A 23,257-nucleotide genomic window follows, 5' to 3' on the forward strand; every position below is an offset into this window, starting at 1 on the left:
CAACTGCTGGCAGCTGCCATGTCGGTCCTGGGCCTGCAGATTGGCAAGTGAGGGCAGTGGTCCCGGGGCGTGTGGAGGCAATCGGGCGTCAGCACAGCCGCCTGACGGGCAGGAGTCTGCCTTTCAGTTTTACACACAATCCCGGTGGCTGCAGCCACTGGTTAAGAGTGTGAAACCCACCCGCTGTCAGGTCCGTAGGACATATAGACCTGGTAGCAAAAGGGTTAAGGGCATTAAACTGTAAGGCCCCTTTCACACTTGCCACTCCGTCGGCGGACTCCGTTTTTCTCAGTGGGGGGATCAATCCGCTGATCCCCCGCTGAGCAGGTGGATGGCAGCTCTGTCTCCGCGCTGTGTGCGGAGACAGAGCTGTCAGGTCCCTGCTGTTCTCTATGGGAAAATCGAATGAGAACGGACCGCCTGTCCGTTCTCATCCGATCGGCCTGACGGATGGAAAATAGGGTTTCCATCCGTCCGGGTTTGACGGATAGGATCGGATGTCAGCAGACATGTCTCCGCTGACATCTGATGCCCCATAGAAATGCATTGGGCATCTGTTCAGATTCGCTTGAAAAACGGACAGGTGGATCAGATTGGTCTGCAAGTATGAAAGGGGCCTTAGGCTTAAGCCGGCCATAGAGGAATTGAAATTTAGACTTTTCCATGGGCAGGATGGTTGTACTGAAGTAGATCCATTGATTGACTTTAGTACAACCAGCCTGTCAGGGTTTTTTTTGCCCAAATTACTGCCGGTAGCTATAGGTCATTGTATTTTGCCAGTGGGGAAGGCCCTCGGCTGGCAAAACACAATAGTGCTGAGGGAGGGATTTCCCCCATCAGCACTGCCTGGGGGAATCGGGCATAATGTATGGCCTGCCTAATGGCCCGTACACACGATCCGAAAATCGGACGAAAATTAACGCTTGTGAAAGGATCGGACGATAATCGGATCGTTAGTACACAGCTTACGAGAGGCGATCACAACAGTTCACCCGATATTATCCGGTCGTGCAAGCATAAAAATTTTGATCGTATTATAACACATCGTACAATAATCGTATTATCAGTATGTTGTTCGTCCGAAAAAAATGGTGAGCAGTAGACATCATTTTCCCCTCACACGCTACAGCGTGGTTACGCATACCGGAAGCTAAGAATTATCGTCCGAGAAAATTCGTATCATGAGTAACCTCTCCCTTTAAGCGAATATTATTGAGAGTTGCTAGAATACGAAAAATAACGGATGGAACTTCGCCCGATTTTCGGATCGTGTGTACTGGGCATTAAGCCTCGTACACAGTACTAGTTCAACCACTGGGTTGAACATAAAAAAACTGACAGCTCAGGTCAGAGCTGCTGTACTAACAATCTGATGTTAGTGCCGCGATCTCCCCTGCTGGGCTTTTGCCTTCTGACACGGGGATGCAGAATGGCAGCCGGTCGGCAGACCTTTTACGGTCATGACCTTTTGACAAAAGCCAGCCAGATCGGCTGCCGTACACATGGGCTGATGCCACCCGGTACTCGGCCCATGTGTACTAGGCTTGAGTTTACACTTGTTAAGAGGAATCCCCACCCGCTGTCACAGGGAGGGGGGATTGGGGGGGGGGAGGGGAGGAGGCAAGAGCTAGAGCAGGCATGTCCAACCTGCGGCCCAGAACCGCAGGCAAAGCGGCCCACTGCCCCCTGACAACTCTTTTTGCTGGGGAGGAAGAATGTCGGGTCGGGGGCATGGCCACAACAGCTTCCAACTAACGGTAGGCAGAGGCTGCCTCTGAGGGGATCATCCTCTAGTTGTGTTAAATTAGTGCGGGGGGTGCGGCAGCGTGGGAAGGGCGTGGCGGCGTTTTATTACTTATATACCTTAACTATAGTATATATTTTATATGCGGCCCGAGAAAATTTCTCTACACTCAATGTGGCCCAGAGAAGCCAAAAGGTTGGACACCCATGAGCTAGAGCACATTACATGTTCTACCCTGAATGCTGGTGTAACATGTATTATGTTCCAAAAGTAAACTTCTCCTTTAAGCCTAGGGGCACCGTAGCTGTATGCTAAAACCCCTTGGTGTTAGTGTGTGGACTATTCTCCCTTTTGTCAGGCATTGAGGTTGTGGTGCAATGCACTGTTTAAGAACATTTTTTGTTTTGAGAATGTGCAAATGTATAGCTCTCCAAATGCCTGTTTTAGAGCCGGTTCACACTGGGGCGACTTGTCAGGCGACTTGGTCGCCTGACAAGTTGCCGTGGGTCGCCTGCCATAGATTAGCACAGGACCCGTTCTAATAGGAGCGACACAAGTCGCTCCGACTTAGAAAAAGGGTCCTGTACTACTTTGGGGCGACCTGGAGCGACCTGCATTGACTTTAATTATATGAAGTAAATCAAATAAATACAGTATACAGCAAGTGTGTAGCCAGTGGCCACCATGAGAACAGTCGGGGGGGAAACATTCCCAGAAAAACAGTAAAAATAAACGATGCATAGGAAGGCTCGGTGGGAGCACAATACAATAATACTACGACAGTTTGTGAAAAACCAAAAGAATCCATGAGAAACTCAACAGAACGGTATGCAATATCACAGCCAGAGGAGGAGAGATTAAGTTACATCGTCCACCCATGGCTGCCAGATTTTTTCATACTTGCGGGGGCAATTTCTATTAATGTAGGTGAGTTTATACATGGGGAGGGCCCCGTTAACCAGGGCCTTCCACGCCGGCAGCATGGGAGGGGAGGGGGAACCCCACCGCAGTATTATCTCCTTCCTGGCATAATACAGTAACAGAGATATCAACAGCCTCGAATATTTAGAGAGTCTAAGGCAGGATTAAAGTTAATGCAAACATACTGACTGTAAAATCTTCTTTAAAACTACCATCAACTATTTAGTGCAAGTGGCCTGCTTGATTAGATACAAATTGAATGGGTTGTTTAGGCATTTCTTCCTATTGCATAGTTATGGTAAACCTAAAGGAGATTGTACCAGGAGGCTTTCTGTCTCTGACACCCATACAAGTATTGCGAATAATCAGTACAGGGAGGCATGAACCGCAAAAAGTGTTGTCCGAAGCCCTAACCCTTCCCATCTTGGTAAAAATGTGTTTGTATCCTGTTGGAGAAATTTCTTGTTGCTTCCTGTCCTGACATGGACACAGTAGTCAAAACCTGACAGAGGTTCTAACCTTCCTTACTCTATCCAAAACTAAATAAAAAGTTTTGACTGAAGTTGGGCATTCATGCCTTTCCCAGACCTATCGAAAAGAGAAACCGAAACAAAACACATGATAGTACCTTAGCAATAATACTTGACAATTTTATCTCTTAAAACTCAAAAGCACTCTTTAGGTCCACAATCTTGTGTGCGTAATTAGGCGCACTGCATTAGGGCAGTTTTTTCTTTTTTAAACAGGCTGGTAGTGCACTTTGACACATGAAAAAAATGCACATTCCTGGAGATAAACACAAGTGTAAAACCCTATAATCTTTTATTATTATTTTTTTTAATTATAGCAGCTGATGTGCATTATAGTCTGCTCCTGCATGTTTGAAATGTTTTCTTTCTTGCAGTTTCCCCCTTGTCCCCTAACAGCTTGCACCTCTTTCCAATATATGGCTGGCAAGGCCCTATGGAGCCATCCTTTTTATACGCAATCCCAGTGACAAAACTACAGGTGATGCGAGTACATTGCTTGCACCAACACGCACAGGCAGCTTTAGAGCTCTTTCACACGGAGCGGACCGTATTGCGATCCGCTCCGGCACTTTTTTTTTTTTTTTCACGGACATGGATGATACTTGTCATCCGCTCCGTATGTCCGCATATCATCCCATCCGTTTGCGGATGATATACGGACATAATGTATGTCTATGGGGATTGCGGAGGTCAGCGGATGACACCGCTGACATCCGATTTTGCATCCGTTCCGTTTTTTAAACAGAACAAAAATAGGGTTCTGTTCTGTTCCAAAAAACGGAACAGAACTGAAAGGACGAAAATCGGATGTCAGCAGATGGTCATCCGCTGACATCCGCAATCCCATAGACATTCATTATGTCCGTATATCATCCGCAAACGGATTGGGGTGATTTACGGAAATACGGAACGTCCGTGTGAAAGAGCCCTAAGAGGACAACACACAGAAGACACGCCTTTGCTCCTACAGGCAAGTTTTCTCTCAGCCACTTATATTGGAGGAGGAGCAGTAGAGGTTAATCCTTTGTGTGGTATCTTCTCAGGCTATACCTGTGTGTTAGCGCAGGCAGTGTTCTCACACCTGACCGATTTTAGAAATACCAGGCTACACATGTGTGCTTGCGCAGTGATTACATGTAGTCCCAAAGAATCTGATCAGGTGACTGGGGAGTGCACCCTCCCTGATTAGAAGCTTAGAAAAGCGGTGCACTGGAACTAAAAAAAATGTTTATGAACATTGCTGCGCAGCAGTGTTAATTTTGTTGACTAAATTAAAGCGGAGTTCCGGGCACAGAAATCATTTTTCAACAAACATACCCAGAAGCTGTTTAGCAGGGAAATGCGGCGTTGCCCGGAAGTGACGAGCGGGGCCGGTGCTGTCTCATTGATTCCTGGGAGCGATGACGTTCAGCTCCCAGGAATCAGTGCAAGCCCGGAAGTGACGGCAGAGCCGCGGCACAGAGGGAGGAAGTGAAGACTAGGTGAGTATATTCGATCTTAAATTACAAGGTGAGTAAATAAAAAAAAAACAAAAACCTAACTATCCAATTCCTTTTCAGGTGAAGGGGAACAAGCGGACGGGCACAAAAAAAAAATATCGATTTTGTGCCTGGAACTCCGCTTTAACACAATTTTAGTAGACTAAAATAGGACTAAAACAATTCAGATGACTAAAATAGGACTAAAACTAAAATGGCATTTTAGTCATAAAACTAAAATAGGACTAAAACTAAAATGGCATTTTAGTCATAAGACTATAACTAAAACTAAATTGAAAACTGACATCATCAAAATGAACACTCCTCTGCTGGCCATTTCTAAATCGGCAACACAATTGCATCCAGAGCCTGTAATAATAGCACATTAAAATTTAAACCTGTATTGCACCACCACATAAGCATAAGTAAAGGGCATCTACTAAGCTGCTGAAAACTAAAAAATGAAGAAAAAGGCTTTTCTTATATTTTTCCCTAATATTTTATGTTGGTAATATATTCAGGTAATATGTGCAATGACATTACAGCCAATGGAGTTTACAGTTTTTTGGTTTTTTTTGTATTTTAACCACTTAAGCCCCGGAAGATTTTACCCCCATCCTGACCAGGGGGTATTTTGCGATTCGGCACTGCGTGTTTTTAACGGACAATTGCGCGGTCGTGCGACGCTGTACCTAAACAAATTTGACGTCCTTTTTTTCCCACCAACAGAGCTTTCTTTTGGTGGTATTTGATCACCTGTGCGATTTTTTTTTTTTTTTTTTTTTTTTTTTTTTTTTTTTTTGATCATGTGCTATAAACAAAAAAAAAGAGCGTCAATTTTGCAAAAATAAGAATATTTTTCACATTTTTTTTTTATATGAAATTCTCCAACAAAAATGAAGTAAAAATCAAAATTTTTTTAACATTTTCGGCCAATTTGTTTTATGCTGCTACATATGTTTTGGTAAAAAAAATCGCAAAAAGCATATTTTGATTGGTTTGCGAAAAAGTTATCGCGTTTACTAACAAAGGGAAAGATTTTTGTCTTTTTTTTTTTTTTTTTAACGCGTAATGGCGGCGATCTGCGATTTTTTTTTTTTTTTTTTTTTTTTTTTTTTTTTTTTTTTTTTTTTTTTTTTTGTGGTACTGCGACATTGCGGCGGACAGATCGGACCCTTGACTGACATTTTTTACACTTTTGGGGTTACCAGTGACATTTCTACAGTAATCAGTGCTATACATATGCACTGTTACTGTAAAATTACACTGGCAGTGAAGGGGTTAACTTTATTTGAGAGGGAGGGGCTGTGTGTGTCCCTAGGGGCGTGATTCTAACTGTGATTGGCTGTGGCTTGAGCTGTAGGAACAATGATCAATGGTCCTACATAGTAGAACCGTATGATCATTGTTTCTACACAGGGGAGAATGACAGGCGGCTTGTTTACAGTAGCTGCCTGCCTTTCTCCCTCTCCCCCGACGATCGCTGAGTGACCGGCGGACATCGGGTCCTCCAGTCACACGCGCGTGCGCGCGCGGGGGGGGGGGGTTCGTGACCGCGCGGGAGCGTGGCGGCACGCGCTTGCTCCCCAGAGCCTCACAGGCTAGTGACGTGTATATATACGTCACTTTGCCCGTGAGGGGCTGACCGCCGCAGTATATGTACTTGCGGCGGTCGGCAAGTGGTTAAAGCTGCACTTCGGTTTGTCAAAAAGCACTATTTCTGTTTGTTTATGAAACTTGGTTTTATTTATAAAGATGTTGTATATCACAATGGCTAAGTGCTGGTTCACACTAGGTCGCTCCTACTTCGGGGGCGACCTGTGAAGTCGCGTGCACCGCGACTTGCACGGACTTCATATAATGAATGTCTATGCAAGTCGCTCCGAGGTTGCCCCGAAGTAGTACAGGACCCTTTTTTTAAGTCGGAGCGACTTGTGTCGCTCCTATTAGAACAGGTACTGTAGCACTGCATGGACCGCGACTTGTCAGGCTGACAAGTCGCGGTAGTGTGAATGGACCGTAAATCTGTGTCTGTAGTGCGTGTTCAAACCTTATAATAACCTATTATTAGATTTTTACTCCAGGAGTATACAATTCGTTTGGAAATGCTAGAGAAATTATTAAATAATGCATTACAATTAACCTAAACCTATTTGATTTGTATTTGACTAAAATGTATGAGATTTTATTCGATATAAATACGACTAAAACTAAAATCGCATTTCAGTCAAAAGACTAAAATACGACTAAAACTAAAATGGCATTTTAGTCAAAAGACTATAACTAAAACTAAATGGAAATTTGCTGACAAAATTAACACTGCTGCGCAGTATTGGTTGTTGTACTATGCTATGTTAATCCGTACAGACTTTTTTTTTTTTTTTTTCCTTTAAAGACAAGCATTTAGTACTACTCCAAGGCTTAGTTCCCATGAATATTTAAAGGGAACAATTGGCACCCCTTTTTCACAACCTGCCATTTGTCATCTGATCACCATAAAGGAACCGGACACCAGACTTCAATAGAACTGCATGTCAGTTTTGCGTTTTTGTATTTTTTTTTTTTTCTGTGGCTATTTGGAAAGTATTACAGTTCTGTTCATGGAGTGCGACTTTGGACACAAAGGTTCCTGCACTACTTAGATGCTCCTTGAGTGCCAGAGATTGTAAAGTCACATCAAAGTTGCATCAGTCGCACTCCATGATCAGAATTGTCATACTTTCCTATTGGCCAAAAAAAAAAAAAAAAAAAAAAGCAAAATGCACTGCAAAACACATCGAAAAAAGGATCAACCCCAACCTGCATAGATGTGAACCTGGCCTTAAGATACGTGCTTCTGCATTTGTTGGGTCATTTCTGCATCTGTTGTTTAATGCATTGTGCAAACCTGAATGTTGCACATAGTGTGCAGGCGGTGCATGCTGTTTTGCAACAAGTGCTCAGGCTGATCATTTCCCTAAGGCTCCGTTCACAAGTAGGTGTTTTGGGGAGTTTTTCTGCTCTAGGATCAGCTCTCAAAACGCCCAACAAGACCAATCCTATTCATCTCAATGGCCCCTGTTCACATCTGAGCATTTTGACGCTGTGAGCAAAACGCCCAACGCTCAAAAAAGTACATGAGCTTCTTTTTGGGCAGATTACAGGTGTTTTCCATTGGTCTCTATTCAATCTAAAAACGCCTGCACAAAAAACGCCTGTAAAAACGCCTGTAAATTGCGGTAAAAATCACGGTAAAAAACGTGCGAAAACGCTACGCTCAGGTGTGAATGTAGCCTAATACAGCACCTAGTTGTTTTTTTTTTTTTTTGTTTTTTACTTTTTATTTTCAGCCAATCTGGGTATTTTACATAACAAATGAGTGTGCATACAGCTCGTGGCCCCTTCTGAATACACACCAGGTTTGGTTGGGGGTTCATGAGCTGAAGTCAACGTCTCATCTCTAGAAAAGATGAGTCTGCAGCCTGTCTCATTCCCTCCTGTTTTTTTATTTGCTTTACAAAATGCAGAGAATAGAGTAGGAAAAAATAGCTAAACTGGAAATGATAGAAGGTAGAGCTCATTGCTGGCTTGTCCGAGACTGTAGTATGAGAATCTTGTAGGGGTATTCAGCCCACCAACTTTACCCATATATGCACCTACATTTGGATTCAGTCAGAGTGGAATTAAACTAAGCCACATTCACCACCATCAAGGTCCTGTACAGGCATCTTCTCCCCCCCTTCTTCTGGGTGTCAGTCTTTGGCCACCTTTTATTAACTGGAGCAGAATGACGTCACTCCCGCAGGATTATTATTATTATACAGGATTTATATAGCGCCAACAGCTTGCGCAGTCCTTTACAATATGAGGAGACAATACAGTTAGACTACAATTCAATACAGGAGGAATTGGAGGGCCCTGCTCGTTAGAGCTTACACTCTAGAAGGGAGGGCCAAGTGAAACAAAAGGCAATAACTGTGGGGGATGAGCTGATGGAGAAAATGGAAGTACGGTTGTTAGGTGTGGGTAGGATAGGCTTCTTTGAAGAGGAGGGTTTTCCGATATCGTCTATTAGCTTTTAGACGATCCCGGAAAACCTTTAGAGTAGGAGATAATCAGATAGATTGGGGTAAGGAGTTCCATAGGATTGGAGAGGGTATGGAAAAGTCCTGGAGGCGAGTATGGGAGGAGGTGACCAGGGTGCTAGAGAGCAGGAGGTTTTGAGATGAACGAAGAGAGTGATTACGTTGGTATTTTGAGACTAGACTAGTGATGTAGCTGGGGACTAAATTATGGATGGCTTTGTAAGATGTTAGTATTTTGAATTTAATTAGTTGGGTGAGCGGAAGCCAGTGGAGGGATTGACAGAGAGAAGTAGCGGACAATGAGCAATTGGCAAGGTGGATGAGTCTGGTAGCAGCATTCATGATGGATTGAAGGGGGGATAGCCTATGTAGAGGTAAGCCAATGAGAAGGGAGTTGCAAGTAGTCGAGGCACGAGATCACCAGGGAGTGAACTAGGAGCTTTGTTGTGTCATTGGTTAGAAAGGGGCGTATTTTGGAGATGTTGTGGAGGTTGAGGCAGCAAGATTTGGACAGTGATTGGCTGTGGGGCATGAAGGAGTGTTCAGAGTCCAGGAAAACACCTAGGACTTTGGCATGTGGGGATGGGCTGATAGTTGTGCCATTTTTGATATTAGACTGAGAGATCGGGGGAAGGGGCACGTGGTGGAAGAAAAATTATAAGTTCCGTTTTGGATAGATTGAGTTTGAGGAAGTGGTGTGACATCCAGATTGATATATCTGATAGTAAATTAGTGATGCGTGAGAAGACTGATTGAGTGAGCTAAGAGGTGGATAAATAGATTTGGGTATTGTCAGCGTAGAGATGGTATTGGAAGCCGTGGGAGACTGACCCAGAGAGGAGGTGTAGATTGAAAATAGGAGAGGTCCAAGAACAGAACCTTGGGGGTCCCCAACAGAGAAAGGAAGAGGAGAGGAGGAAGTAGAATTGTAATTAACGCTAATGGTTCAGTTGGATAAGTAGGAAGAGAACCAGTGAAGAGTACAGTCACAGAGACCCAAGGCATGGAGTTTTTTGAGGAGGAGGGGGTGGTCAACCGTATCAAAGGAAGCAGAAAGGTCCAGGAGTAGTACAGAATAGTGTCCATTGGTTTTGGCTGTTAGTAGATTGTTTGTTTTATAAGAGCAGTTTCTGTGGAGTGTTGAGGCCGAAATCCAGACTGAAGGGGATCAAGAAGGCTTTTCTTGACAATGTGGTCGCTCAGTCGGTTGTAGACCAGACGTTCCTGGAGTCTGGTTAAAAAGGGGAATAGGGAAATAGGGCGTAGGTTGTTAAGATTGGTTGGGTCCAGTGAGGGCTTTGTAAGTATGGGGCTGACTAGTGCATGTTTTAGAGAGTGGGGGGAAGATGCCAGAAGAGAGGGAGAGATTGAAGATGTGGGTTAGAGAGCGTAGAATAGCATTTGCGAGGGAACAGGATCCAGAGGGCTGGTGGTTAAGTGGACGTTAGCAAGTAGTTTAGCAAACTCGTCTGTAGTGGTGGGGTTGAATGAGGGAAGTAGTTATTGCACCTGTGGGCATAAAGTGTAAAGCATGGAAGGTATCTGAACAGCAAAGATCTCCTCACAAATTGTATCAATCTTCTGTTTGAAGTGGTGGGTGATCTCCTGAGCAATGAGTAAGTTAGTGGGGGAGGCAGTGGAGGACGAAGTAGAGAATTAAAGGTATCAAAGAGTTGCCGGAGGCGGGATGATAAGTTGTTAATGAGAGTGATAAAATAGGTCTGCTTGGCAGTGTGGAGAGTGGAATTGTATTTTTGGAGGGCAGATTTATATCGATTGAAATCTTTGAGACCTAGTCTTACACCATAGGCGCTCAAGAGCACGGCTATACTTTTTCAGACTTCTAGTGTTATCTGTTTGCCAAGGTTGAAGGGGTCGGGCCTGATTCGATGTGTAGTGAGGGGGGCCAGTGTGTCCAGGGAGTCTAAAAGTGAAGCGTTGTAGACAGAAGTGGCTAGGTTGGTGCAGGACAAGAGTGTGATTTTTGTCATGGAGGCGGTCGGTAGCAGAGAAGAGAATAGAAGGGTTGAGATGGCGTAGGTTTCTACGGGTAACTGTAAGGCAGGTGGAAGAGAGGTAGAAAGTGAAACTAAAAAGGTAGTGATCAGAGAGAGAGGAAAAGGATAGAGTGAGAGGTTGTACGGAATGCATAGGTGGGAGTAAACAAGGTCAAGGATATTGCCTTCCGAGTGAGTAGAAGCATGTATCCTTTGCTTTAGGTCAAAGGAGGAGGTTAGACTGGGAAATTTGGAAGTGGCAGAAGTGTTAGTATTAATAGGGATGTTGAAGTCACCGAGAATGATTGTGGAGATATCGGAAGAGAGAAAGTAGGGTAGCCAGTAGGGCTGCCACGACGCGTCGACTACGTCGACCACAAAAAATCGTCGACGTGCGTGAAAAGCGTCGACGTGTCAACGCGTGACGTCACACGCCCCCGGCCGGCCGCCGCGCCGCTTGAAGCATTGCCAGCCGGGTGAAATTCCCCCGCCGGGCTCCGTCGGAGACGAGAGGTGAGCGCTGACCGTCTCCAGCACCCCTGTACTCCCTGTACTGCCACAGCTTCTGCCGCAACACACATTCGCCATCCTCCCCGATCACCCAGCTACTTAGACATGTCACATTTGCGGCGCTACACCGGCTTGTAATGGCCTGTACTAGGTGGGAGGGCTTACTGGGGGGTCTGTACTGGGAGGGGGGACTTACTAAGTGGTCTGTACTGTACAGACCACTTAGTAAGCCCCCCTCCCAGTACAGACCCCCCAGTAAGCCCTCCCACCCAGTACAGACCCCTTAGTAAGCCCCTCTCCCAGTGCAGACCCCTCAGTAAGCCCTCCCACCTAGTACAGTCTGTACTAGGTGGGAGGGCTTACTGAGGGGTCTGTACTGGGAGGGGGGGCTTACTAAGGGGTCTGTACTAGGTTGGAGGGCTTACTTAGGGGTCTGTACTAGTGTACTGGGAGGGGGGCTTACTAAGTGGTCTGTACAGTACAGACCACTTAGTAAGCCCCCCTTCCAGTGCAGACCCCTCAGTAAGCCCTCCCACCCAGTACAGACCCCTTAGTATGCCCCCCCTCCCAGTGCAGACCCCTCAGTAAGCCCTGTACTAGGTGGGAGGGCTTACTAAGGGGTCTGCACTGGGAGGGGGGGGGCTTACTAAGGGGTCTGTACTGGGTGGGAGGGCTTACTGGGGGGTCTGTACTGGGAGGGGGGGTTTACTAAGGGGTCTGTACTAGGTTGGAGGGCTTACTGAGGGGTCTGTACTAGTGTACTGGGAGGGGGGCTTACTAAGTGATCTGTACAGTACAAACCACTTAGTAAGCCCCCCTTCCAGTACAGACCCCTCAGTAAGCCCTCCCACCTAGTACAGACCCCTTAGTAAGCCCCCCCTCCCAGTGCAGACCCCTCAGTAAGCCCTCCCACCTAGTACATACTGTACTAGGTGGGAGGACTTACTGAGGGGTCTGCACTGGGAGGGGGGCTTACTAAGTGGCCTGTACTGGGTGGGAGGGCTTACTGAGGGGTCTGTACTGGGGGGGGGGCTTAGTAAGTGGTCTGTACTAGATGGGAGGGCTTACTGAGGGGTCTGTACTGGGAGGGGGGCTTACTAATGCCTCGTTTCCACTGAACGGAACGGTTCGGGTCGGTACAGTTTGGGAGGGTTAGAATGGTCCGGTCTATTTAGGTGAGCGTTTCCACTGCAAGTCGGGCCACCAGGGACCATGCGGGGTTTACACCAAATGAGGTTTTTGTTTTGCTCTTTCATTTGACGTGAGCATTGAAGTTTTCCTGTCCGCCAATCAGTGGAATCTATTGTGTGACGCCAGTAGCTCCGCCCTAACCGTACCGTACCATTTCCTATGGCCCTACATCTGAAGCAGGACCAGGAATGGTGCGGTTTGGTTCGGTTGTATGGGCCACTTTCATAATGGAAACACCCAAAATAGCGTACCGTACCGAACCGATCCGAACCGTTCCGCTCAGTGGAAACGAGGCATATGTGGTCTGTACTAGGTGGAAGGGCTTACTGAGGGGTCTGCACTGGGAGGGGGGCTTACTAAGTGGTCTGTACTAGGTGGGAGGGCTTACTGTGGGGGTCTGTACTGGGAGGGGGGCTTACTGAGGGGTCTGTAGTGGGAGGGGGGCTTACTGAGGGGTCTGTATTAATTACAGGATTAATTAGCTAATCAAAAAAACACTAAATTAAGCAAAAAAAATAAAATAAAAATAATCGTTAGATTAGTCGACTAATCGTAAAAATAATCGATAGATTAGTCGACAGACAAATTCATCGTTAGTTGCAGCCCTAGTAGCCAGACAGAGAAGTCATCAAGAAAGGATGATACTGGTCTAGGGGGGCGGTAGATCACAGCTATCTTTAGAGAAACAGGAGAGAAAAGACTAATGCAGTGTGCCTCAAATGAGGAGAGGGACGTGGGTGAAGTACCTGAAAGGTGCTATGTGGGGCTAGATTATAGTTCTCCTGGCACACAGGCATGAGCAGCTCAGTATACATTCTACAGAAGACTGTGAGTAGATAGGTTAATGGGCCATACACACTATAAGATTTTCTGAAGACTTTTTCCTTTAGACTTACCAAAACCATATAATATGAGGTCAAACCTAAACACTTTCCATTTGTATGCAATCTGGCAGGCCCTTGCACTACATAGAAAAGGTAAATCTGAAGACAATCTAACCACAAAAGTTGGATAGTGTGAAATTACTCCCCCACCCTCCTTTCCTATCCCCTTCACCCCCAGCACTGATTCTCCCTTCTTCTTAACCCCCAACACTGATTCCCCCCTCACACTTGATCCCCTGCAGCTACCTTTAGAAGCCAGCATCCCTCCTGTACCACTCCAGCTGGCCTCAGGTGCTGCTGGGGCTGGGGGGATCACAATATGTTGACTTTCTTAAGTCCCTTTCTCTGTCTCAAAAAAGAGATATGGGAGTTGTTTAGACCTCTGATATCTCACCAAAGACCCCCCTCCCCCCGCCAAAAATAAATAAATTGTAAAAAAGAAATAGTGAAAAAAAAAAACATGGAGCGGACTCTGTCAAGCAGATCCACCTGGTCAGCGAGGGATCTCTCTGCTGATCCCCGCTGAGCAGGTGGGTGACAGGCCCACGTCTACTCTGCTGATGCAGAACGGACACAGCCCGGTGTTCTCTCTGGGGCGGTCTGATGGAAACGGACCACCAGTCCATTTCCATTCAAGCCAACCTGTTAGATGGATGGGGAATGGGATCCCCATCCGTCTGTTTTTAGTGGATTGGATCGGATGCAGGTGGATGTAAACGGACACATGCCCATTTACATCAGCCTCTCCATAGAAAACAATGGGTGGTCCGATTGGGCCCACTTGAAAAAGGGACAGGCAGACCCGATAGATCTGCTTGTGTAAAATGGGGCCTAAGGCCTTGTTCACAGCAGGCATACAGTGTACCTTTACAGGGATGCACAGGTGTTCTGTGTATTCCTGTGCAGGCAGTCCCATCTATGTCATTTGGGATGTACCAACTGCACGAACAGAGCCGTTGCTCCCAATTTGACATCCATGTAGGTTTGCGTGCATGTCCCTGAGCTCACACTGTCTGCGTTTGGGGTCGTACACCCACACGAATGTCAGATTGGGAACAGCAGCTATGCCCGTGCAGCTGTTGCATCCCAATTGACATAAATGGGACTGCCGCATGAACACCTGTGCATCCCTGTGCGGGTAAACTGCCCTCCATGGGCGTATACTTTAGAATGCCACATGTGAACGTTGCTTTAGTAGTAATTTTGCAAGTTATGTTGTGTTTATGTACTCTATTAATGATTTTAGTGTATTTTTAGTGAAAATAGCGATATGATGAACATTTGTGCAATTATTGTGGGGGCCAAAAATCAGTAGCACTTCTTCTTTTTTTTTTTTTTTTTTCTTTCTAATTCTACAGGTCATGTGCTTTCAGAAAATGTCTGGTTTGAGGGCCGGTTCACACTGATGGGATGCCAGACAGATGTTCTTCTCACCGTATTGCTGTGCAGATCACATGCAATGTCTGTGTAATGTGAATTCAGCCATACAAACTGTATAGGTGAATTTTCATGGCATTTGAACCAAACTTTTTTGACCCTTTTTTTTGTCCGCACCAAAATCAGATTGCACGGATTCTTGTCCCAAATCACAATTTGCGCTGTGATCTGCTAACCAATCTGGGGGTGTCATTAACTTTGTATTGACACCAGCAGCAGTTCGCAGAGGGTCAGCGATTCAGATGATTGATCGATCAACTTGGAAACAACCAGCCTGGCAATTCGCTTGCGATTATCACAAGCTGCTGCTATAATCACTCTCTTCTCCTGGTGGGGATGGCTTCCCTTGCCTGCCCCCCCACCAGGAGAAGACAATTGCTTGGCAGAAGAGATTCCCTTGTCAGCATTGTCTGTGTTGATGGGGGGAATCATGCAAATTACTTTACTGCAACCCATGGTGGCAAGAAAGAAATTCACACCATTTATGGCCTGGTTTATTTTACTGCAGAAGAAACCTTGCATGTCTGTTCTGCAGTAAAGAGCCTACCTATCTGCTCAGTGTTTTTATTATTAGGCTTTAGTTCCACTTTAAAGCTGGCCAAAAGTGGCTCCCTTTTTTTTTTTTTTTTTCATTCAGCCCAAACTCCAAATAAAAAAAACTGAACGGATTCCCCTATCCACACATTTGAGGTGGATGCGAGAATCCTCCCCGCTGTATCGTTGTATTCTAATAACGGGATTCCCCCGTCATCAGAATATACTGTTTAAAACGCACTGCAGCCGACTTAAAAACTCCACCCAGCTTAAAAACTTAAAAATTAAAGTGCAGTCACTGTTTGGGTATTATGACAGGCTTGGGTGCTGTGACTATAGCAGTCGGCAGTGCTGATTTCTCTATCCACACTGTTTAGATAGGTGAATCAAGTAATTTATTTGTGCTAGTTTGGTTATTAAAGAGGAGCTTTTTCTTCATTTTATTTTCAATCTTCTCTTACCTTTTTGCTGGGTTATTCTCAATGAACATCTCTTGCAGCCGGCTTCCTGATGACACGCACATGTGCTGTAGATTGCCCTGAAGCCTCCTGGCATGCGTTACATCAGAAACCCAGGAGGCTTTGAGTAGCTTCGGGCATGTCATTTACCGCCTAGGTGAAAAATGCAGGAGGCCAGTAAAGCCTAATACATGGGTGTCCAACCTTTTGGCTTCTCTGGGCCACATTGAGTGTAGAGAAATTTTCTCGGGCCACATATAAAATATATACTATAGTTAAGGTATATAAGTAATAAAATGCCGCCCCCCCCCCCCGCATTAATTTAACACAACTAGAGGATGATCAAATTAAATGTAATCAGTATACAGAGGTTTACTTATTCTGAGAGATATTAAAGGAACATTTTAATCACCATGACCACTTCAGTAATTTGAAGTGGTCATGGTGGTAGGAGTCAAACACTGCACATGCCCCCCTCCCCTCCGAGGCAGCTTCTGCCTACCGTTAGTTGGAAGCCGCTGTGGCCATGCCCCCGACCCGACTTCCTTCCTCCCCAGCAAAAAAAAAATTGTCAGGGGTCAGTGGGCCGCATTGCCTGCGGTTCCAGGCCGCAGGTTGGACATGCCTGGCCTAATACACATGGGTCAAATGTTTGGTGGCATCTGTCGGTTCAATAGAAACTGGCTGACATTCGGCCCATGTGTATGGCAGCCCTGACAATCTGTGATCTCAGCCAATGGCTGGAGTGTTTTGGTGGGGGGTCCTTGTCGGAACACAATAGCACAGCAGGGAGATCACTGTACTCTGACCTGAGTTGTCAGTTTATTTTTCCATTAAATCCAGTGGGCTGGCAGGGTAAAGTGAGGTGGAACCGGGATTATCACTGATGCTGTCCTGTGTCACTCTGCATAAGAAGAAAACTGCTATTGTAATGTGCCCTGCCCCAATGTAAGGACCCCCATTTAATGCGTCCAGCTTAATGAGTGAAATAAAAAAATAAATAGGAAAAAAAGTAAAAATACTCTACTCTATTTAGGCTCTGGTGAGCTCACCTAGGAGAGGGTAATGGGTAAGAGCATTTTTCTTTGAGCCTGAAAAAGCTGAGGAAGCCAACACTTATGAGAACTCCATCCTGCATGGTGCTGGAGTGATATTTTTTTGTGAGTGGGTTTCATCCTCACATACAGTAAGGAGCTGGAAGCCAGGGCGTAAAGTGAGTATTTTTTTAAATTCTATTTTACAATTACTTTTATTTTAACTCAGTGTTTCTTATTTTGGGGGGGGGGGGGGTGGTGGTGTTGTACTGTTGGTGTACTGTTGTTGTTGCTCTACACTTCCAACAAGAACAAATATAAACACTTCATCCTAAACAACTGCAAAGAATAAAGTGTTTGTTAAATGACAAGCATCTTCCACTTTTAATCAAACCTAAACTTGTCTTCAGTTTCAGAATGGCTACGACTACTGCCTTTCTTGGGTGTCCTTGCCCTACTGGGCTACCTTGCAATCCGACCATTCCTACCGAAGAAGAAGCAACAGAAAGACAGTTTGATAAATCTTAAAATCCAAAAGGAGAACCCAAAAGTTGTAAATGAAATTGATATAGAGGACCTGCATATTGCCAAAGTTGCCTACTGCCGATGCTGGCGCTCTAAAACGGTGAGTGTTCTCTTTGCCGTGAAGGGAATGTATCGCACAACATAATCCCACACACACACAGATGATCAACATCAGTCAACAACAAAGTAATTTATCCTGCTGGCAGTAACCTATGGTACATTGTCAGATACGAGAGGTTTAGGGTCTACATTAACCACTTCTGGACCAGAAGGTTTTCCCTCTTAATGACCAGGCCATTTTTTGCGATACGGCACTGTGTTACTTTAACTGACAATTGCGCGGTTGTGCAATGATGTACCCAAATAAAATTAATGTCCTTTTTTCCCCACAAATAGAGCTTTCTTTTGGTGGTATTTGATCACCTCTGCGGTTTTTTTTTTTTTCTATTTTGTTTATTGACAGGCACAGCCCCAGAATCTTCTTGACCATTGGGTTATGCTGCCTTCTACAGGAGTAGGACACTAGGCAGGAAAAAACGTTACCACGCCTATGGGGCAGTCCCAGGGGATATACTCCCACACTCTGCTATAGGCAGTATGGACCTAATTCCTTGTTGGGATCTCTGGTCCCAGCATTTTTTTTCTTTTTTAAATGTAATTTTTTCTTTTTTTCCTCTTTTTATTATTTTCTGTTCCTGTGAGAAATATAATCTACGGCCTTATGTCTCACCAGTCCGGGGTGGACGTGGGCCCCTCCCTGGGATGGTCTGACCCCCGGGTTCTCCTCTTTCCCATACAGCCTACCCCCGTATGTCGGGGGCCCCCTGTGAACCACCCCCCGTCTGCCCACACCTAGCCCCAGGGGGTGGCCATACCTGTCCAGGTCCGCATTTGGTGGTGTTGAGAGGGCAATAAGGGCCGGGGGGCGGGGGATGCCACCGGTAGCTGAACATGCGGTTTTGAGGGGGTTTTTTCCTGGTGGGGGCTTCTGCCAGGGCCCCACTTACTATTAGAATGTCCCTTGAGGTCCACTGTGTGTCCCTGGAGCCGCCATTTTGTTGTGGAGGGCTGGCTGTGTCTTCGGCAGCCATGTTTGTGTAGTCAAGTGGCCATTTTCTTGTGGTTCCCATTGACGAATAGTGATGTCTTTGGAGCATTATGGGCAGTGATTCGGCGGTGGGAGGCCCTCCTTATCCCCTAGAGCTGACCCCTGGACTTCCTTTTTCTCTCGGATCGCCGCATGGTGTGCAGCATTTGGCATTCTTCTCTGTGCCTGATGGTGGTGGTGAGTCCCTGTGGGTGCCTTTCAGCTTTCCCTCCCTCTGCTATAGCAGCGGCTGGTTGTGCTGGGACTTGTGGTGCCGCTAGCACGACATGGGGGAGGGGAGGTCACTTAGCAGTGTTTTCTCATTTTTTGCTTGTATGGTTCCCCTGGTTAACTCTGGAGTCCCTGAAGCATATTTCACCACCTGATTCCCTCTGAGGCTGCGGACCTTTCTGAGTCCCAATCCACCCTGTCTGCAATGGCGGCATTCCTGGAGTCCTTCTTGTCAAAGGTTGATATGATCCTGTGTAAACTGACTAGCAAAAAGCGTTCCCTGCCTTCACCTGCCTCCTCTGTCTCCTCAGATTCTGAGTCTGATCTGGCCGCCATGGACGCAAGTCGCCCTACTGGGTCTGCATCCATGCACCTTAGGTGGTCTGATGATACCTCTTCTACTACAGACACGCGTGAAAAGGCACTGGTGGATGCACTGATTGTATCAGTGTGGGAAACTTTAAAAATGGAGGCTGTTGCGGAGGTGCCGGTTCCTTTCGGTACCCACAGATCTTCAAAAGCAGCAAAGGTTTTCCCCTTTCCTGCCTTTTTTGACCAAATTGTCGTGAGTCAGTGGGGTTCCCCTACACGCAATATGGAGGTGCCTAAGCGTTTCGCTAAAAGGTATCCTTTTGAAGAATCCCTGTTAAAGAAGTGGACGGGTTCCAGCTGTGGTGGCTTCTTGGGTTTCTAGGCTGAATTAATCCACTCTAATTCTGGTGGAGCAGTCTCTGGCTTTTAAAGACCCTTTTGACAGGAGAGCCAAGACTTTGGTCCGATACATGTTTACTGTGGCTGGTTTGGTCCTTAGGCCGGTATTCACCATAGCCTTGGTTTCCTAGACGGAATGGGCAAAGTTTTTGTGCCAGGATCTGGAGGGGGGAACAGCTTCCCCCTGCCTTTGCGGAGCTGGCGGACCAGATGGTCCAGGGGGACTTCTGAAGGGGAAACTCCTTCAGAAGTTCCAAGAGGCCCTGGTCTGGTAAGCCGAGAGCGGGTCCTTCCCGATCTGCAGACAAGCCCTTTTCTGCCTAAAGGGGTGCCCTCCCCTGTATCGGGGGGTGGGGGGACGTCTTCGCTTCTTTCCGGACCTGTGGGCCTCCTTGATTCAGGACAGGTGGGTCCACGAGTTGATTTGGTCCAGTTACAAGATCAAATTTCGGTCTTATCCTCTAAAGAGGTTATTTCCTTCCAACCTGCGTTTGTCCCCAGACCGCCTGCGAGGTCTCTTCGGGGCGGTGCACGATTTGCTACTACAAGGGGTGATTCTACCGGTGTAACGTGAGAAAAACCTACCCTCGTCACTTCCGGCCAGGAACAGCGCAACAGTGCGCATATTGAAGAAAGAATTCCGCGCTAATGGATCTAATTGTGTGGTTGGCTGCAGCCTACCCCAAAAATATAGTAAAACTATATCTGAAAGTGGAGAAGATATTAGGGTAATTGGCGCTGCCAAATGCTAAATTAAAATGTAAAAGTGTGTCTCATAGATCTAGGTACATTAAAATGTAACTAATGGTCTTGATGGTAAGCCACAATGAATATTTGAAGATGTCAATAAATTAATAATAAAAATTGACCATTCATCAATAAATATCACAAATAAATACTTGGTAGCAATACATTAATAAGGCAACCCAATCAATAAAAGCAGTGAAGTATCTCAAAGTTCAAAGGGTAGTGACTCTTAAAACAATTGGTGTGAACACTAGGTGGCAGTGTTGATCAAAATTAAGTAGAGATGTCTGAGTGACTGGAAAGTGCCAGGTGCTATAATTAAGTCACAAATCTAAGTGAAGTGCCAAAAAATGGGTGTCTAAGTGAAATCAAATAAATATAGAAACAAGCCAAGTAGTATAAAAATGCATATGATGTGCCAAGTGGATGATAAAAAACAATTAAATAGGTGAATTTATGGTGGTTGAATAAATATTAATATAAATAATAATAAATTAGTCCATGTTAAAAATGAAAAAAAGTCCAAAGCAAAATATATGCTCAATATAATAGTCCAAAAACGTGCAATATGGTGATAGGACGTGCCAAAGAAAATCGCATGGATAGAGGGGGTGTCTCCTGGTGTGGATCAGGATGTGGGTGCTGGGTGAGGGAATTCCGTGCTCCCCTTCCTAAAAAGCCCGCACTCACCAGAGAGCGGCACCCCTACAGGGGTAACCAGCGTTGGATAATTGGGGTAAACCCCGATGAACCTCGGTGAGCCTCTCCTTTCCTGGTGGGACCAGTGGTATTTCCTCCCTCAAATGGTAGGTAATGGGGATGAGCGATGTACAAATAGGGTAATGAGCAGCGCTCCAGCAAGGATGATGTCCGGGATTATATGGGTAAAGAAACACTCATATAGTGAAGTACCGTAATGTATATTCTTTTATTAAACAGATAAAATCAAGTACTCACATTTAAAAACCGGATAAAACGTCTGCAAGAAAGTAGGGACCGCGAACCCCTCGTATAGCGGTATATCCGGACGCCGTGCGCCTCAACGGCCGGATGTGCGTCTCAAGGTGCGGAACTGACGTGCCTACGCTCTACGCGTTTCGTCATAAGACTGACGTCATCAGGAGCAGCGTGAGGCTACGTGAGTCCCGCTAGTATAAATCCTAAAACGTTGCCCGGCAACCGGAACAAGCGCCCAATCAGAAAAAGTATACTAGCGCGTCATCAGTTGGTGGGCAGATGTGGTTAATGCAAAACTGCATAGAACTTGAAGCTCCACCCGATTTGGATTTTTCGACCAATGGGTTTTTAAATAGAGCCATAATCAGCAGTTGCTATGTAAAAGAGGAAAAACTGTTTATTTATTTACCGATAATTTAAATAGGTGACAGAGGAATATGTCGGGACCGTCCGAATTAGTGGTTGAGTATTAAGTGATAAATATGAGGAATTAAAATAAAAAAACCATTAAAAGATAAAAGATATAATCGGGAAGATAAAAACTTTGTCATATGTGTTTTGAATCTAATTAAAACCTATGATACAAATGGTAAGTATTAAGGAGAAAGGTAAAAAATTGTCTATATGTATATATATGTTATAAGACTAAGTATACGGTAAAAGTGGGCATATATAAAGAGAATAAAATGTGAAATTGATGTAATATTGTGGCTTAAAATATGATAATATAATTACAATATAGTTCCAATGGCCTAATTAGTCTGGTGATGGCACTAATGACAAGGGGAATATTACAACTTTTCTAATTCTCTAAATACAAAAGCCAAGTTGAGTAAGTGTATATACTATTATAATACAGTATATTAGCGGGAATAAATATATTAAATAATGAGTCTTATAAAAGGGATAATATAGACCTCTAGCTATGTATAAACAACTAATAATAACATATTAAATGTAAAATGACCCAAATGATGTTTAAAAATGGTAATGGTGTTAGAAATACAAGGGATCTTGTATATGCATCGGGATACCATGAGTATCACGGTGTAATGTATATTATTATTAATGAGATATTGGAAGGCAATTGTGTTCCTGTGGACAGGCAACTGTGATACATACTATATAAAACAAATAGCAGAAAAAATGATAACAGGATATCATATAAGTATGCATAAAGGCATATATATCATTATTAAATATCTCATGTGCTAATACCTAGGTGACATGTGGTATACCATAAAGACCAAACCATAAATAACAATTAAATTGGTTCAAAGGGTGTGTCAAAAAATAAAATAAAATAAAAATAATAAGCTGTAGTGTGTTGCACTGTATAGTGTTAATCTCTGTTTTATCTAAATGTGCTCGATGGTGAGACCAAGATAAAGTGGATTATTGACAAGTATATTAGTGAATGATTCTATAGTGATGGGTGTATCTATATTTAGATATTAGTATGTGAAAGGAGTGGTATATAAAAAATATGTATAAGTGTTGCCATATAGTGATGTTAGTCCAATTGGAGCTTAAGACCACTGATATTGGTAAATTAAGAACATAGAAAAACTTTATTAAAAAGACTAAAAACGTGTAGCTGCACTAAAAATCAGAGATAAAGCAATTCAAGTCAATATCAAGGTTAAGTCCTCCGGGTTGAAGAGATTCGAGCAAGTAAATCCACTTAGTTTCGTTTTGTGAGATTTTTCTAGTTTTATTCTCACCTCTCCAATGTTCCTTTATACTGTCTATACCATAGAAAATCAGCCCTCTAGGGTTCCGATTGTGAACCTCCTTAAAATGTCTTGATAAACTGTGTTTGGGAAAACCCCTCTTTATATTTCCAATATGTTCTCTGATACGAACCATTAAAGGCCTAGTGGTCCTCCCTATATATTGAAGTTTACAAGGACATTCGACAATATAAGTTACATGTGTACTATGGCATGTGATCAGATTTTTTATTTTAAAAGTTTTCTTGTTTACATTGGACTTAAATTGTGTGATCTTCTTTTTCTGTGCTGTGTTATTTCTGCAGGCTAAACAATTACGACAGCGAACGAATCCTTTCATATCTGGAAAGAGTTTCACTTCCTTTGGGGGATTAATGACATTATGAACAAGTCTGTTTCTCAGTGTAGGTGCCCTACGATATATAAATTTCGGCCTACTTGGTAATATTTTGGAGAAGACTTTGTCCGATTTTAAAATAGGCCA

The 23,257-nt window shown here is 44.7% G+C and overlaps 1 protein-coding gene across 1 annotated transcript in view; it reads left to right on the forward strand.

The window, feature by feature from the left end:
- CISD2 (CDGSH iron sulfur domain 2) overlaps window positions 1-23,257 on the forward strand; it is a 53,426-nt gene that overhangs the window by 5,939 nt on the left and 24,230 nt on the right. The window contains exon 2 of the mRNA XM_082242581.1: window positions 17,193-17,407. Within this exon, the coding sequence (XP_082098707.1) occupies window positions 17,193-17,407 (215 nt within the window). The remainder of the gene's footprint in view (window positions 1-17,192; window positions 17,408-23,257) is intronic.

The sequence above is a fragment of the Pelophylax lessonae genome (assembly GCF_965119305.1).
Source record: "Pelophylax lessonae genome assembly, chromosome: 1".
Classification (NCBI taxonomy): domain Eukaryota; kingdom Metazoa; phylum Chordata; class Amphibia; order Anura; family Ranidae; genus Pelophylax; species Pelophylax lessonae.